The 17,089-nt window shown below is 48.7% G+C and overlaps 2 protein-coding genes across 2 annotated transcripts; both read right to left on the bottom strand.

The window, feature by feature from the left end:
- Nucleotides 1–326: 326 nt before the first annotated feature.
- LOC125545406 (protein NRT1/ PTR FAMILY 5.10-like) lies at nucleotides 327–2,725 on the bottom strand. Its single transcript, XM_048709331.1, has 4 exons — nucleotides 2,550–2,725; nucleotides 2,244–2,461; nucleotides 1,216–1,706; nucleotides 327–1,132 (listed from the first exon to the last, which is right to left on the bottom strand). The coding sequence occupies exons 1-4, from the start codon at nucleotides 2,629–2,631 to the stop codon at nucleotides 373–375; spliced, it is 1,551 nt and encodes a 516-aa protein (XP_048565288.1). The 5' UTR covers nucleotides 2,632–2,725; the 3' UTR covers nucleotides 327–372.
- Nucleotides 2,726–2,788: 63 nt separating this feature from the next.
- Nucleotides 2,789–10,519, bottom strand: LOC125547032. The gene is made up of 9 exons (XM_048711075.1): nucleotides 10,110–10,519; nucleotides 9,781–9,998; nucleotides 9,225–9,667; nucleotides 8,313–9,141; nucleotides 5,258–5,285; nucleotides 4,988–5,143; nucleotides 4,678–4,895; nucleotides 3,762–4,249; nucleotides 2,789–3,679 (listed from the first exon to the last, which is right to left on the bottom strand). The coding sequence occupies exons 1-9, from the start codon at nucleotides 10,258–10,260 to the stop codon at nucleotides 2,905–2,907; spliced, it is 3,306 nt and encodes a 1,101-aa protein (XP_048567032.1). The 5' UTR covers nucleotides 10,261–10,519; the 3' UTR covers nucleotides 2,789–2,904.
- Nucleotides 10,520–17,089: the final 6,570 nt, after the last annotated feature.

Below are 17,089 nucleotides of genomic sequence, written 5' to 3'. Positions count from 1 at the left end.
AACTGAGGCCACACAATCCTTCTCCCGGTCCTGTGGCTGACAGCCGGCCTCATGGGCTTGGTCATTGCAGATTTTTTGTATACAAACACGGTAAGCAAAGTATTTGCATGTCCGTTACTCGAAAAAAAAATATTTGTATGTCCGAGCCAGGTTTTACCACTGTGATGTATACCGGAACTTTTAACACCAAAGTAACCATTTCTCCCATTATGTATACCGCAACTTTTAACACCAAAGTAACCATTTACCCTATTAGTGTAATTTAGTTTTTTTTTAAAAAAATTAATAGGCGCCTAACGAAGGGTAAATGATATTAGGCGTCGGTTGGAAAATGCCAAATACTCGTGAAACTGATGGAGGATGTACGAATCATTACTCAGGTTTGTCTCGGTAGGCATATTGTTTTGCAAAGTACAAGAACACGACCACCTCTAAAGTGCCGAGGCCGGCCAGGATCCAATAGAAGTAATCGAGGTGCGCACGGTTGAGGTTGTCGGAGAACCAGCTCTCTCCCCCGCCCCTCGTCGTGGCCCAGTCGATCGCCCACACGAGCATGCCGCTAGCGTAGCTCCCCATGCCGAAGATGCTCAGGGACAGTGCCAGCCCCACGCTGCGGAGCGCGTCCGGCACCTCGTCGTAGAAGAACTCCTCCAGTCCGATGTAGCTGAACACCTCCGCGAGGCCGATAAGGACGTACTGCGGTACCAGCCAGCATAGGCTCATCGGCACCGCCACGTCCGGCAGGTCGAGCAGGCCCGCGTCCTTGGCCACACGGAGGCGCTTGGCTTCCACGAGCGCCGCGACGACCATGGTGATGCAGGCCGTGACCATCCCGGCGCCGATGCGCTGGAGCATGGTGATTCCACCGGGGTGCCCGGTGAGGCGGCTCACGAACGGTACAATTGCACGGTCGTAGACAGGGACCATGGCGATGAATGTGAAGCTGATGCAGCACCGCAGCGCCGCGGGCGGCACGACGAGGCCCGTGGCCCCGCCTAGACGCCGGTCCATCGTGCTGCCCTGCTTGGTGAATAGGGTGGTGATCTGCGAGATGCACGCGGCAAACACTAAGCTTGACAGCCAGATAGGAAGCAGCTTAACGAGGAACCCGTCCTGATTTGTCTCCAAAAGCCTGCACAAGTAGACACAGCCGTCAGTGCTCACTGTGATGCCATCTGCCAGTCAACAGGTCAATTTGCACTCGCACGCGCTCACCGTTGGGTGTCAATGGTGGCATCACGTCGAGAAAAGACGAACTTCTCGGCGAGCCGCCCGAAGGAACTGCCGTCCACGGGCCGCTCTACCCGGTACGTCCGCTTGCCAAGCAAGAAGACAACGAGGTACACCACCATGATGGCCCAGCACGCGGCGAACCCTACCGTCCAGCCGACGTTCTCTTCGACATAGGTGACCGCGGTCGCCGCGATGGCGTAGCCCCACGAGATGGAGAAGTGGAACCAGTTGAAGTAGGAGCTCCGGGACGCGCCCGCGCGGGAATCGAACTGGTCCGCGCCCATGGCTTCTGAGCACGGCTTGTGGAAGCCCTGCGCGAGGGCCAGCAGGTAGAGCGCGGTGTAGAAGAAGCCGAGCTGAGCAGGTGATGATGATGTCGAAGGCGGCGAGCAGGTGGTGGCTGTGCCATGGCAGTCGGCCGGACGAAGTTGTCGCGTTTGCAGCATGGATGAGACGGTCAGCATTCCCAGGCTCTGCTCATCCTCAGACACCAACATTAGTAACGCGATGTCAAATATGCACGCGAAAACGTTACAAGCGAGTGTACAAACTGCAACACCTTCAAAGCAAAACATCTCTAGCCGGTCCTTTAAAAACTTTTAACTTGTCAAAAATTTCTATTTTGAGGAGTTAACCATGTCTAGCAGAACCCTCAAACGGACTTGGGTGATTCACAGATGGGGCCATCTCGACATCGCCCTACGTGCGTGCTGCTGCCGCTGCTGCGTGTGTGCTGCTGTTGCTGCTGCGTGTGCGCGCGAATTGCGTGTTGCTAGAACTTAAACTGCACGGCTTGATTACTTTCCTCGTCTCATTTCTTCTCTCAGCGGGCATTGCTTGACTACTACTAGCACTATTTTATTGGTCTCAGCGTGACTAGCTGCCTCATCACATGGATGGCTCCGTCCCCTTCCCATTGCAAGAGGTCTGGATGGCAATGGAATCAAGGCACGTCGTGGGTATGAATATGATGCTTGGAACAGAGGAGGGAGCGGAGTTCTACTACTGACCAGCAGGTAGAGCGCGCCGGCGAGCAGGACCGCCCGGTTGCGCCCCAGGCGCGAGTCGGCGGCGAGCGCGCCGACGAGCGGCAGCACCAGCACGGTCCCGGACCAGGCGTTCACGCCGGCGGCGCCGGCCGCGGTAGACATGCCCAGCGGGCCGGTGAGGTACGTGATCAGGTTGCCCTCCACGCCGTTGAACCCGATGCGCTCCAAGAAGCCGACGACTGCACGCACGGAGCAGACATGGCAGTTCAGACTTCACGTATATATCATCCATGGCAAGTCAACGCGGTGAATGATCGGCGAGATTACCGACGATGAAGCGCGCGGCGCGCCAGCCGCCGCGGCCGTCGCGACGTGGGACTGAACGTGAGAGTGGCCCGCCTGACTCCATCCTTCGTGCCTTGGCTACCGGCCGGAGGTGGTGCCGGTGCGTGATCTATTCAGTTTGTTCCGTCTGCGGGGCGTCCTGGCTAGATATTACAGCGGCCCATCGTAGTACTACTATTTATTAGCACCATGTGGCTCGCGTGATTAAGATGGGGCCTGTCTAAATCAAACCAGTAACTATTTTTGTATTATTAGAATGAAGTACAGATCAAGAAATGTTCCGCCAAGTGAAGCATGAGATGCAGCCCGATTGTTTCTTCCGGGATGAGACGCATTTCTACGTTACAAGCTCGCGTTTGTCAGTGTAGTCGTATCTCCGGGAGAAATACAAAAAAACGAGCACCTCCAGAGCGGCGACCCCGGCCAGAACCCAGTAGAAATAGTCGAGGTGCGCGCGGTTGAGGTTGTCCGAGAACCAGCTCTCCCCGGTGCGCCTCGTCGCCCAGTCGATCGCCGAGACGAGCATGCCGCTGGCGTAGTTCCCCACGCCCATGATGCTCATGCAGAGCGCGAGCCCCACGCTCCGGAGCGCGTCGGGCACCTGGTCGTAGAAGAACTCCTCCAGGCCCACCATGGTGAACACGTTGGCGAGGCCCAGCAGCACGTACTGCGGCACCATCCACCACAGGCTCATCGGCACCGCCATCCCCGGACTGTCGACCAGGCCGGCGTCCCTCGCCGCGCGGAGGCGCGCGGCTTCCACGAGCGCTGCCACGGCCATGGCGACGGACGCGATGGCCATGCCGGCGCCGATGCGCTGGAGCATGGTGATCCCGGAGGGGTGCTTGGTGACGCGCCGAGCGAGGGGCACGAAGGCGCGGTCGTAGATGGGGACGGAGGCGATGATGGCGAGGCCGACGAAGCTCTGCAGCGCCGCCGGGGGCACGACTAGGCCTGTGGCCGCGCCGATGCGCCGGTCCATGGTGCTGCCCTGCTTGGTGAACAGAGTGGACACCTGCACGACCACCATTGCGTACACGACGCTGGTCATCCATATCGGAAGCAGCTTCACCATGACCCCCTTGCCTTCCTGCTCTTTTGGCCTCAGTAAACTGCACCGGCATAAAACGTAGGTTAATTACGGTAATGGCACCTGCAGCGTGGCATCATATAATAAATGGACATCGAACTTACCATTCACCGTCCATGGCGCCGTCGCTGCGGCGAAAGACCATGTCCGTCCATGTACGCGCCGTGGCAGCCAACGTTTTCGTGAGCCGCGCGAGAGCACGGCGGTCGCGCGGCTGCTCCGTGACACGGTACGTGCCCGTGCCGAGCAAGAACATGGACAGGGACACGAGCATCATGGCCCAGCACACGCCGAACCCGGCGGCCCAGCCGACGTTGTCCTGCACGTAGCTCAGCGCGACGACGGCGACGATGAAGCCCCACGACATGGAGAAGTGGAGCCAGTTGAAGAAAGAGCTCCCGGACGCGATGCTGTCCGGGGAGCTCCGGGGGAACTGGTCCGCGCCTAGGGCCTGCGCGTTGGGCTTGTGGAAGCCCTGCGCCAGCGCCACCACGTAGATCGTGGCGTAGAAGAACGCCGCGCGGGGAGGGGATGCCGCTGGTTGAGGTTGACGTGGTGGCACCATGGATGAGACCGTCAGCATCCCAAAGCTCTGTCCATAACGTAGTTTATACTGTTTTGAGCTGCTGGTATGTACAATTATTCACTGAACTGTGCTGAACTGAATAACTAGGTTCAGACAATGTCGATTTCAGGACAAGCGTATGCTTTTGTCATTTTAGGCCTAAAATGTTAGGAACAGATCCAATCTCGTCATATAAAGATGCCACCATGATCCTAAATTCCTTGTGTAAAGAATTAAAGATCCAATTCGACAACACAAATGATTAACATCACAGTCGCGCATAAAAGCGACGTAGCAGTGATGTCACACGCACTGAAAATTAAGAAAACGATGCTAAACCTACCGTTTCAACCTATAATATTTCAGAAATGAAACAGACGGCAAATGGACGATCGTGGAGGGAGCTAAAAAACAGACAAAACGTCAAAAAACTGAGAGCGGGTTCACCAACCAACCACGAGGTAGAGGACGCCGGCGGCCACGATGGCCCGGTACCGGCCGATCCAGGAGTCGGCGGCGAGCGCGCCGAGCAGCGGCAGCATCGACGCGGTGCCGGCCCAGGCGTTCACGCCGGCCGCGGCCGACGCGGTGGACAGACCCAGCGGGCCGGTGAGGTACGTGATCAGGTTGCCCTGCACGCCGTAGAAGCCGACGCGCTCCACGAACTCCACCACTGCAGGGCCATGGCGCGGGGGAACAGCTAGCTGTGGTCATTGTTGGAGTTTGACTGCTTGAGAGTTGAATATAATTCAGACGGAGGAGTACCTATCAGGAAGAGTGCGGCTGGCCATCCGCCGCGGCCGCCGGATTTGCCGTTGGTTGACGGCTCACCCGGAGGCAGGAGCGCGCCGGAGTCCATTCCTTCCCCGTCTGAGAGGGAATTTTGCGAAGTGCTACGTTCGGCAGGCCTTAAACACACTCCTGCCGGCCAATGGAAACGTTAACAGAGCTGCTGCTTGCATCATGTATTAGCATTATTAGTTTTTCTTTCTTTTGGGATATAAGTGCACTCACTAGTAGGCCTTCAGTACTCACCAGTACTACCAGTTAGACTTTTACTTTCCTAAAACCAAAGAATCTATCCTTTATTTTTAATTTCGCAGAATAATGGACGAGGTTCTTTTGTCCGAGACAATTTTCTAATGGACGAGGTTCTTTTTAAGAAACATCTGTAACTTTATTCATACTCATAACAATTACAAATACATTAATTTGGACCTAACATCCAAAAAAATACAAAGTAACTCTTATGACTAAGAATTACAATAAAATCTCTTGAAAACACCTTTGCGGTATCAATCTCTTCTCGAAGAAATACTCCAAAGACTTCAGTAACAAAGCTGTAATTGGATTGGAGCAACGATGATGTCACTTTTTCACTCGCACGAACATTACTAATAATGGTTTTTAAAAGCGCCATGAGTCGTCCATCCAAAAAGATGGGAAGCCTTTATCGATGAACGTACTTGGACGGGGGATGACCCCCTACAAGTGCAGACCGTCGAATCACTACATCTTCACCATGGTGTCGATGCAAGATTTCATCTCCACGAAGAACCAGGCCAACAAAAAAAACTTGACACAACAACATAAACTCATCAAATCCGGCTAATCAGATATGCGAGGACATAAAACTCTTTAACTCATGACACTGCCAAAAGGATGATAGCAAATTTACTCTCGCAAAACTATAATGATCACTAGACGTTGGCAAAGAACATAAAGATCCTGAAGATCTGAGGTCCCCCCCCCCCACCTCTCAGCGTCAAGATGACAACCGTAAGCGAGGGGACCTAAATTTCTCAGATGATGGCGACGACAACGGCATGAGAAAACCCTAGCAGATGAACTGACGGTCGGAGGCAAGGAGACCTAAATTTCTCAGAAGATGACGACGACGGGCACGAGAAAACCCTAGCATATGAACGTGACGGTCATCCAACTAACTTTTTAGTGGACGGGGTGAGCTCTAGGGTTTTGTCCATGCCCGGGAACACCACGAGCCGTTTTTTCTTCTGGGATCGGCTATATGTCTTTTTTTTGCGAGGGGACCTAAATTTCTCAGAAGATGGCGACGACGGCGGTATGAGAAAACCCTAGCATATGAACGTGACGGTCATCCAACCAGCTTTTTAGTGGATGAGGTGAGCTCCAGGGTTTTGTCCATGCCCGGGAACACCACGAGCCGTTTTTTCTTCTGGGATTGGCTATATGTCGCTTACTGCGACCCAGAAGGAGGTCCCGCCTCAAGCAAAACTGTCTTCCCATTGTTATGGGGCGGCCCAGGTAAGTTTATTTTCTTCTTTTTTTTCATTTGCTCACATTTTCATATTTTTCTTTTTTCATATTTTCAAACAGTATTCTAAAGTGCATATAGTCCAAAACATCAATCTTTTTTACAAAAACATGATTTAAAATAATAACGTAGTATAAAACATTGTTAGTGTAGTTTAGAAAAATGATGTTAGCAATAAGAAAGATGTTCACAAGTTTCAAAAAAATTGTTTATACAATGTAAAACAAATCTTTCCATAGTTTAAAAAATGTTTTATCATGTACTTGAAGAAATTTAACACGTATTTGAAAAATTGTTCAAAAACATGTGTTTGGAAAAAATCATGCTTTTGTAAAAATTTAAACATATATAAAATATATTTTGTGTGCATAAAAATGTACAATATGTATAAAAAATAGACATCAAAACATATATTTTAAATTATTTTTTTGCGGGGAATATATTTTAAAATGTTAATCATGCATAAAAATGGTAAAGGCATTTAAAACGTTTGAAAAATGTAAACGTCAAGACATTGTCTTATTTTGTTGAAATCTTATTTCTTATTGGCATAGCGGCCCGGCCCAAGCCGAAGCTTCCGACCGGCCAATGTACACCTATTGCTCGGACTTACACCGTTTGACTTCAAATAAAATTTATACACCTTTTTCCAGCACGGAGGGAGTAGCATTTTTGTATGCCCATATACATATGGGAAGTCCAATGATGGTCTAAAGGAAGTCGAATGATTCATTCAGGTTTGAAAAGATTCCTTCTGAGTTATTTTACAAGATTCAGTGTTCTCTTGAATGCACCATATTGACAGGCTAAAAAAATTAAATGGTTCATTCGGGTTCAGTTAAGAAAAAATCCGTTCCGGGTTTTTTTTATGAGATTCAGAGCTTTCTTGGGTGCATAATATTGTCACGCAAAAGACAAGTCCTCAGCTATTGCCATGTAAGCGGGCCTGCCATTGTGCTTGCTCTTACTAATTTTTCCTACAAACTTACTCAAATTTTATACCGTTTGACTTTGGACCAAATATATACCCCTTATTTTTGGACGGAGTGCTAGTTCTGTATTCCCACATGGGAAGTCCAATGATGTTCTAGAAAAATGTCGAATGATTCATTCAGGTTCGAAAAGATCCCTTCAGAGTTTTTTTTTTTATGAGATGCAGTGTTCTCTTGGATGCACAGTATTATCAGGCTAACAAATGTCGAATGATCCATCCAGGTTCAGTTAAGAAAAGATCCCTTGCGATTTGTTTTTATGAGACTTGGATGCATATTATTGTCAGATGAAACAAAGGACGAATGATTCATTCATGTTCGGTTAAACAAAGGACGAACCAAACTTGTGCTTTTGTATGCCCATATCCATATGGGAAGCCCAAGCCCAATGACGTTCTAAAAAAAGTCGAATTATTCATTCAGGTTCAAAAAGAGCCCTTCAGAGTTTATTTTTACGAGATTCGGTGTTCTCTTGGATGCGCCATATTGTCAGGCTACAGAAAAATCGAACGATTCATTCAGGATTCAGTTAAGGAAAGATCCCTTCCGAGTTTGTTTTTATGAGGTTCAGAGTTCTCTGGGTGCATAATGCTGTCAGGCCAAAGAAAAGTCGAATGATTCATTCAGGTTCAGTTAAGAAAAGATCCGTTTTGAGTGTGTTTTTAAACCCCAAAATTTATGACAATCTACCGCGAGCGCACTCTATAACAAACAATCTGAAAATTCTGTACTGTAGTTGTTTTGAAAATTTTGCACTTGCTACACCTCCGGCGTAGTACTAACCCGAATTAATAAGTTACACCAATGTAGCATCAGCATCACCTCCCCTGTAATCGCCATCGTCGCTCTTCTTCTTGTAGACATAGGCTCGCGAGAAGAAGAAGAAGGCGACGAGCTCGACGACGCAGAGCCCGGCGAGCAGCCAGTAGAAGTAGTCGAGGTGCGCGCGGTTGAGGTTGTTGGAGAACCAGCTGGCGCCGCGCCTGGCCGTGGCCCTGTCGATGACGGAGATGAGGAAGCTGCTGAGGAGGTGGCCGACGCCGAAGATGCTGAGGAAGAGCGCGAGGCCGAGGCTGCGCACGGCGTCGGGGACCTGGTCGTAGAAGAACTCCTGGAGGCCGATCATGGCGAACACGTCGGAGACGCCGATGAGGACGTACTGCGGCACCATCCACCAGAGCGTCATGGGCAGGTGAGAAGCCTTGGGGGCGTCCAGCAGGCCGGCGTCCCTGGCGACGGCGAGCCGCTTCATCTCCACGAGCGCCGAGAGCACGACGGCGACGAGGGAGAGGGAGAGGCCGGCGCCGACCCTCTGCAGCATGGTGATGCCCGTGGGCCGCCCCGTGTAGCGGCGCGCGAGCGGCACGAAGAGACGGTCGTAGACCGGGATGAAGGCCACGATGCTGACGCTGATGAAGGTCTGCAGCGCCGCCGGCGGCACCTTGAAGTTGGGGCCGATCCGGCGGTCCAGCGTGGCCGCCTGCTTGGTGAAGAAGGTGGAGGTCTGGGAGAAGATGATGGCGTAGATTATGCAGGAGGCCCAGATGGGCAGCAGGCGGAAGACGCTCCTCACCTCCTCCACGAGGTCCTCGTCGGAGTTCTTATGGGCCTCCACCTTGCCGCTCGCCGGACTGCACCAACGGTCATCACGTCACGTCAGAGGATGCACGATATATACATGAGCAAAGTTCATTAACCATGGACGCGTACATACTTGGTGCGGTGCTTCGATCTCCAGCTCTTGATCAGCACCAGGAGCGCCTTGCCGACGCGGGCGACGGGGCTGGGCTCCTTGGTGGTGTAGTAGCGGTAGGAGGGGGTGCCAATGAGGAAGACGGCGAGGGAGACGAGGATGACGATGCAGGGGATACCGAAGCCGAGGCCCCAGCCGACGTTGTCCTGGACGTAGCTGGAGACCATGGTGGTGACGGCGGTGCCGGCGCACATGCCGAAGTACCACCAGTTGAAGAAGGAGCTCCTTGCCACGTTCTCCTTGGGGTCCTTCTCGTCGAACTGGTCGGCCGCGAACGCCTGCGCGCAGGGCTTGTGCGCGCCCTCGCCCAGCGCCACCAGGTAGAGCGCGACGTAGAAGACGGCCACGTGGCCGCCGGAGCGGAAGATGTGGAACGCCGACGACAGCGACAGCGTGCCCATGCTCTGGATTGAATCGAACGCAACAAGCAGACAGAGTTGGAGATCAGTCCCATCTAAACTGGAGTGCTTCTCATGGACTCTTGTGGTTGGATTGGATCATTGGAAATTTGACTGACCACGACGAAGAGGATGGAGGCGAGGACGATGGCCCGGTAGCGGCCGAGCCAGGCGTCGGCGACGCAGGCCACCGGCAGCGGCAGCATCTGGGAGACGCCCTTCCACGCGTCGATGGACGCCGCCGCGCGCGCCATGGGCTGGCCCAGCGGCCCCGTGAGGTACGTGATGAGGTTCGCCGCCACGCCCTTGTACGCGAACCGCTCGGCGATCTCCATTGCTGCATGCCAACAAAACAGCAGCACGAAATAAAAAACAAACCTACCGGTCAGCACTCGAGCACCAAATAGTTTCGTGCTAGTACAGGAGATCGGCGCGCGCGCGCACGTACCCATGACGAACACCGAGGACTTCCAGCCGCCGGTGGCGGCGCGGGAGGCGGGCCGGCCGCGGTAGTCGACGGCGCCAGCGACGGCGTCCCCCATGGCGGCGTCTGCGTCGTCTTCCGAGTGTGCGCGGGCGAGCAGGCTCCGATGAGGCATGGTGTATGTCAGCTCGCCGCTTTATGTAGGCTGATCGATCGGGACGTGGTGCCGGCGCCAGGCGTCGCGTGCAAGGCGAGACGTGTCCGGCTGATCGCGAGCGAGCAGTGCCCGGATCGATGAACAGCATTTATGACCCGATTTTTGCCGAAAGGCGCCCCTCCTTCCTCCGGATATCTTTGTTTTGCTATTTGGTCCAAATTTAGGGCAGACGGCGCAGCTTCCTTCCAAATCACGATTCGCTCTCATCAAAATTCATCCCCGTCCTTCAAATTTCACGAGATCTCACGTCCTGCCTTGTAATAGTACGAATTTATGTCCTGCCTTGTTTGACGCGAGGCGTGGCGCGCCCGTGCGCGCCCGCCAGCGCCATGCGGAGGCCACGAGCGCGGGGATTCCCGGCATGCGCGAGCTGGGTGCGCCGGGGTCCTGCTGGATCGGATGGGCGGCTGGGATTCACCCAGCTCGAAAGGGGTGGGCACGTATACGCAAGTGCTGAAGTGCACCCCCCCGTTTCCCCGATTCGAAACTGATGGCAACTAGCAGCTGCTATAGCTACAGGAGGCGCTTACTTCCGGCGAGAGAACTTTTGGAAAAGCAACGGCCAGGAATGTTGGCAACCGGATCACGGTGTGGCCTCCGCCGGGAATGTTATACTCCGCCACGATTCGATCGTGTGTGGCTAGCTAGAAAATGACTTGGGCTCCTCGATCGATTCATGGCGATCAACATCAACTGATCTTCCTTGCTGGGTCTTGAGCTTGAATGGTCGTTCAGCACAGCACGCCTGAAAGTAGGAGGAATCTAGCTTTTTGTTTGGCATCCAATGGTTACGCAACTGGCTAGTAGCTAGTAGCTCAATACTACAACTATACAAGCCGATCGATGTCGCTCACCCTCTGCCGCAGCTGCCGGTCAGCTATGCCGGCCTGCCTAGAACCCTACCCTCATCGCCGTTTTCTTTTTCTTTCTTTTCTTGGAGATTCAATTCAATGGCGTGCGAGAAAGCAAGAGATATTTGTGCGTGCATATCTTGGATCAAGTCGCCGATTACATATCCTCTGTGCCTGTCACGTGCTGAGAGCCGGAGAAGTTTGTTCTATGTCCACCCGTTCGGGAATGCCGGCACTGCACGCTTTTCATCAGGATCGGTCCTCTACAGAGGACAGATGCACCGAACACTTTGGCGTGCATGCGTGCGTGCTTTTGCATATCGCCCCTGCTTTTTATATTCGTGTATGTATGTTCGGTTTTTAATCTTGAAATCGCAACTGCCTCACCAACCATGATTAGGCTAAAAAGTGTCAAGTGCTCTCAAAGCTAGTACTCCCTCCGTTCCGAATTATTTGTCTTAGAGTTGTCTAGATACGGAGGTGTCTAGCACTAAAATGGGTCTAGATACATCCGTATATAGACAAATCCAAAACAAATAATTCGAAATGAAGGAAGTACAATATAAGGCACACATCATATTCTTTCATGGAATCATAGTCATTAGATGTTTAGATTTGTGTAATAGATGTGGTACAACTTTGCTTTTTCAAGCACAAACGTACTACTCCCTATTATTTAGATTCGTGTATCTGTGTCTCAACTACACATAGTGCGGTAGGGGACTAGGGGCATAATGTTGCACAACAGTGGACAATTCTTTCACCGTCGAGATCGTGCCGATGCCTCGACGATTCCAACACATTTTTTCTTTCAAAAAGAATGTTGAAATCTCGGCCTCTACATCATGATGATGCACACATCCATTCTTATTAATTATTAAAAAGAGTACACAACAAAGGCAACCTCAACAAAATCATTGCAAGAAGTGCTTTTATCATTTATGCCACTAGTTGCGTCCCACTATTCAATTTTGCCATCAGAAGTTACAACTGCTCAAAAATGCCATTGTTCCATGAGATACTTGCTTAAAAATGCTATTAGATATCTCAAAAAATGCCATCGTTTCATTAGATATTTGCTAAAAAATGTCATTAGACATCGTTATTATCAGGTCAAACTTGTTGACCATGTTATATGATGAAAATACCCCTATGCCCGCATGTCAGCTCTCACAATGATAAGTGTGGATCCCACTTGTTAGGAGTAAGCTAGCGATTTTTTTTTAAAAAAATAAGAACATTTTTGTGAACAAACATGACCCACATTTTATTGTAGTGAGATAGAGGGAGAGCTCACATGTTGGTCTATAAGTATTTTTGTCATTATAACATGGCAAACAAGATTTGAGTTGACGGTAATGGCTTTCAGTGGCATTTTTGAGTATGCGCCTAACGAAGCAATGCCATGTTTGAGCAATTGAAATTCCTAGCGACAAAACTGAGTAGTGAGAAATAACCAATGGCATAAATGATAAAACACTATGACTAGGTCGACTTCTTTCTCATCAGCTCCTTCAAAAGAGGGGTACACGCCCTCTCGTCATCATCGTCACGTCTGCCCAGTGAGTGTCAGGACAAGAATTTTCATCCTAGTTGTCCAAACCAACCACTTAAGGCCATTACATCAAACAACAGAGACAACACCTTCAACAAGGCAACATTGCAAGTTTATCGCTGTTGAGCCCGACCAATAAAGGGAACATAAGTTTTCACCAGGACATGAAGTGGTGTTCCAAACATCCTCTTGAAGACGGATGGTTTGAAAGTTACCCCAGCAAGTACCCTGTCACAGTTCTAGTAGATGGGTGGGACAATTCCAACACATAGCGCTCAATGATCCCTACGGCCCTCTGTCGGGGAGGCCGCTAAAGATTTGTCGTTTTGGTTTTCTTCTCTGGCATGACACTGTTCTACGCCTTCTTTTTCTCATGTTGAGGAATACAAGCTGGGGGTTGAGGACGAACTTGCCAACGGTCGGGTCCGTCGCTAACCAGCCAAAAGCTCTGGTCAAAGAAAATAAGAAAAATGAGGGTGGGGAAGAAGATATGTTGGGGAAGAGCATAGATGACATCCTGGTCGTGATGGTGGCACTGCTAGAGTCGCGGATTCATTTTGTGAAGCTCGATAACTTAGACTGAAGGCCGTCTCGACAAAGATCAAAACACTGCTCATGAAGAGCTCATTTGGTTTGCAGGATTTAAGAAACACGGGAATAGGAAATGATACATGAATGTCAAAGGAGTGCATGTGCAAAATAGTGGATTTATAAACACATGAATTTTGTTAACTTTGGTGTTTGGTTCGCAGGAATTGTAAAAACAAATGGATCCTAATAAGCATGGTGAAATCAAAGTCAAACGACATAAATTTATAGTTAGAATGCGGAAATTGGCAATGGATCCTAAGTGCATACGCACCCATTGTTTAAATACACATTTTGAAATTTTGAAAAAAATCAAACAAAAATCCCGCGTGTATATCCAGACATTCTATGTGTGTGCACAAAATTTTTGAATAGTTATAATGAAGCATCATAAATTGTCTTTTTTACACAAGCCATAAAAAAGTCTTTTTCACCGAAACTTTGTGCATGCACATAGAATGTCCGGATGTACCCGTGGGATTTTTGTTCCGATTTTTTCAACCTTTTAGAATGTGTAGTTAGACAATGGGCGCATATGCACTTAGGAGCCAAAACACCGCGTCCGTTAGAATGCTATTATGTCGCAAAGGATTATAGTCTCATTTTTTCTGCATAGATATTTGGAAATAAGGTCCAAGAGGATGTTAGAATTCCTACACTTTTTCATTGAAACTGAGATAAAAAAATATTCTTCATTTTTCGTTTGCCTCATTCCTTTGAGCGAAAGGTATGAATACTTGAATAGTATGACCATAGGAGCAAAAAGTTACATCGCTATATTATTTTTCTCTACTTTTACTTTGAAGCAAAGGATCCCTAAGCATTGAACATGCAAAAGTCACCTTTAGCCATAGCCCAAGCACACAACCCCTCCTTTCCAGCTGGAGAGTGGCGTTTTGGCATATGAGAGCAGCGCTTCTGGTTTTTAATATGTGTTTTAAATATATTTTAAAATGTCAAAAAAATCCAAACAAAAACTTGACGCGTACATCCCGATATTGTACATACTCATAAAGTCGTTTCACGAAAAACCGACAACTTATGTATCGCGTGTGAAAAAGGACAAAATCCGGTGTTAAAAAATGCTTTTCACAAGACATCTTTTTGTCTTTTTTACACAAGCCTAAAGAAATGCCGGTTTTCTCCGAAACTTGAATGTGCGCACATATAATGTTAAGATGTATGCGCCAAATTTTTTGTTTGGATTTTTTTCACACTTTAAAATATATTTTTCGCGTGCAGGAGCGCGCGTTCCCAGAAGCACCAATGGATTTTCGTGGCATCACCTTGATCCCTTCCGTAACATAATAGGCTTTGGAATTGTCGTGACCTTGTAACCTAGCACCAGTGGCCCATGGGTTTTCCCACATTTGGTGCCACCTATCATTTTCTTGTGAGAGCTATAGTGGTCGTACTGATTCCTACAACCGTCTGCCTTAGGAGATTTCACAAATGGACCGACCCAGCAATTGGTTTCAAGTCAGTGTGTCGCTCCGTGAGGGTCGCTTCTCGCTCGGTTTGAAGTCCGGTTTTATTCAAAAACTTCCCTTTTCATATTTTTTGGGTTTTTAGTTTTCTGTGTTTCTTCACCGTTTTACTTCCGTTTTCATTGATTTCTTTGGTGTAACTTTGGTTTCATTTTTTTTATCATCTTCTTCTTTCAGTTTTTCTTTGTTCCTTTATTGATTTTCATCAGGGTTTTTATTTAATTTTTCACACATGGCAGCTTTTTACTATATACATTGTATATTTTTTATACATCAAGAATATTTTAATTTTTAAACACATGATTAACATTTTTCAAAAATATATGTTTTGGTGTCTATTATTTTTCATAAACATAGTACAATTTTTGTATACACCAGGAACAATTTTTATACTAGTCAAACATTTTTCAAATACATGCTTAGCATTTTTTTTAAATAAATATTTTGATGTATACTGTTTTCCTACACATTTTACATTTTTGGTATACATAGGGAACATTTTTTATACACGTTTAATATAATTTTAAATATAAGACAAATATTTTCTTCAGATATTTGTTTTTGATGTCTATTTTTTCATTCATAATGTGCATTTTCCGTATAGATGGAACGTTTTTCTATACACGTTAAACATTTTTCCTAATACATGTTTATTATTTTTTTCTCAAATATATAGTTTGATGCCTAATTATTTTCATACACATTGTACATTTTTTGTATACATTAGAAAAATTTCTTATACATGTTTACATTTTTAATATATATTTTTTATTTCTAATTTTTCATTCATGTTGTACATTTCTCTATAGATCCAAAATATTTTTTATACATGTTTACCATTATTTTTGCACTGCTACAACATTTTTTAAATATGCAATGAATGATTTTAAAAAACTGAAAATTTGAATGTCAAGAAAAACGTGGAGAAAAATTGAGAAGAAACGAGAACCCCGTAAGGAAAACGATCTTAAAAAACTGGCCTGGCCCATTTACGGGAGCTCTGCAGACGATTTCACCTTCAGGGTCGCGTCCCCATTTTCCTACTTCCATCACCCTATCACTTTGTACTATAGCTAGGCCCAAGCACATGAATCACGTAGGGCGTGCTTGGTTGCCGTGCGCTACAGCACCCGCATTGCATACACTTCTCCACCCAACCTGGCTATGCAAATGCAGTCTCAAATGCACCATCTGTATGTTGTTTGGTTTCCTGCATGCCCTCTTGCCTGCATGGGTAGAACCACACTGCCTGGTGTTTGGTTGCATACATGTTAGTGGACAAACCCAAGGCATGGTGTTTGGTTGTATGCAACGCCTGGTGTGTGGTAACCTCTTTGGTTAGTTGGTGAGGTTACCAGCACACTTCGGCACAACCAATAGCACACATCATAAGCAGAGCACAGTATAAACAGAGGATCAACTACTTAAGAGCATATTTCAGATAAGTAGTACCACACTTCATAACAGTTCTACGCATAAACCATAAACATACACAGTTCAAAGCAGACTCGATAGTACTTAGGGAGGCCCCGACCTACTCCTTGGCGGCGAAGGCTTCGTCATGCTTCCCACACTTGTTGACGACCTCAATGCCATCGTCGTCGAAGATGATGACCTTGAGGGCGTCAGGAGTGAGAGCTTGAATGTCACCATGTAGCCGATCTTGATCTGATGAACGGCTGCGTAGGTGGCCCAACCCTGATCTAGGGTCACCCTACCGTTCATCAGCTTCACCGTCACCTTTCAGGAGCAGTCGGTGTTGTTCCTGAGCTTGAACTCCGTCGGCACCGTGACGAAGTGCTTGGTGAAGTCCAGGGGCATGGTGATGCACTCAAGCTTCGGTGCAAGTATGACCTTGCAGAAGTGAGTCAGGCCATCCTCCTGATGGTAGTGGCCGTAGTTGCGGCGCTTGTTGCTGGGGGGCTCCTCCATGCCCTTGTCGTCGCCACCCTCAGGCGTCTTCGTGTCTTCCTCGGCGGTGGGCGGCAGCACAACCTCGTCGGGCATTGGGTGAAGGGGCTGCTTGCCCTTGTTGTCAACCTTCGTCCCCATCTCATTGCTCTCCTCGATCTGCACACAATTCATGGAGTCAAGCACAGCACAGAGTGCATGGCTAATTGAAGAGCATGTAGTTAAAATGGCATGACTGTCACTCTTCTCCTCCTCTCCATCCCCCTATATTTACTCACCCTGCCCATCACTACTTACCCACCCCCTCTCTTCTCACACTGTCAACCTTCCTCCTACCCATCGCCATGAGCTCTAGCTCCAGCTCCAACTCCAACCCCTTCCCTTGGGGTATTGGG

The sequence above is a fragment of the Triticum urartu genome, chromosome 3 (genome assembly GCF_003073215.2).
Source record: "Triticum urartu cultivar G1812 chromosome 3, Tu2.1, whole genome shotgun sequence".
Taxonomy (NCBI): domain Eukaryota; kingdom Viridiplantae; phylum Streptophyta; class Magnoliopsida; order Poales; family Poaceae; genus Triticum; species Triticum urartu.
This window is presented reverse-complemented; position numbering and strand designations above follow the sequence as displayed.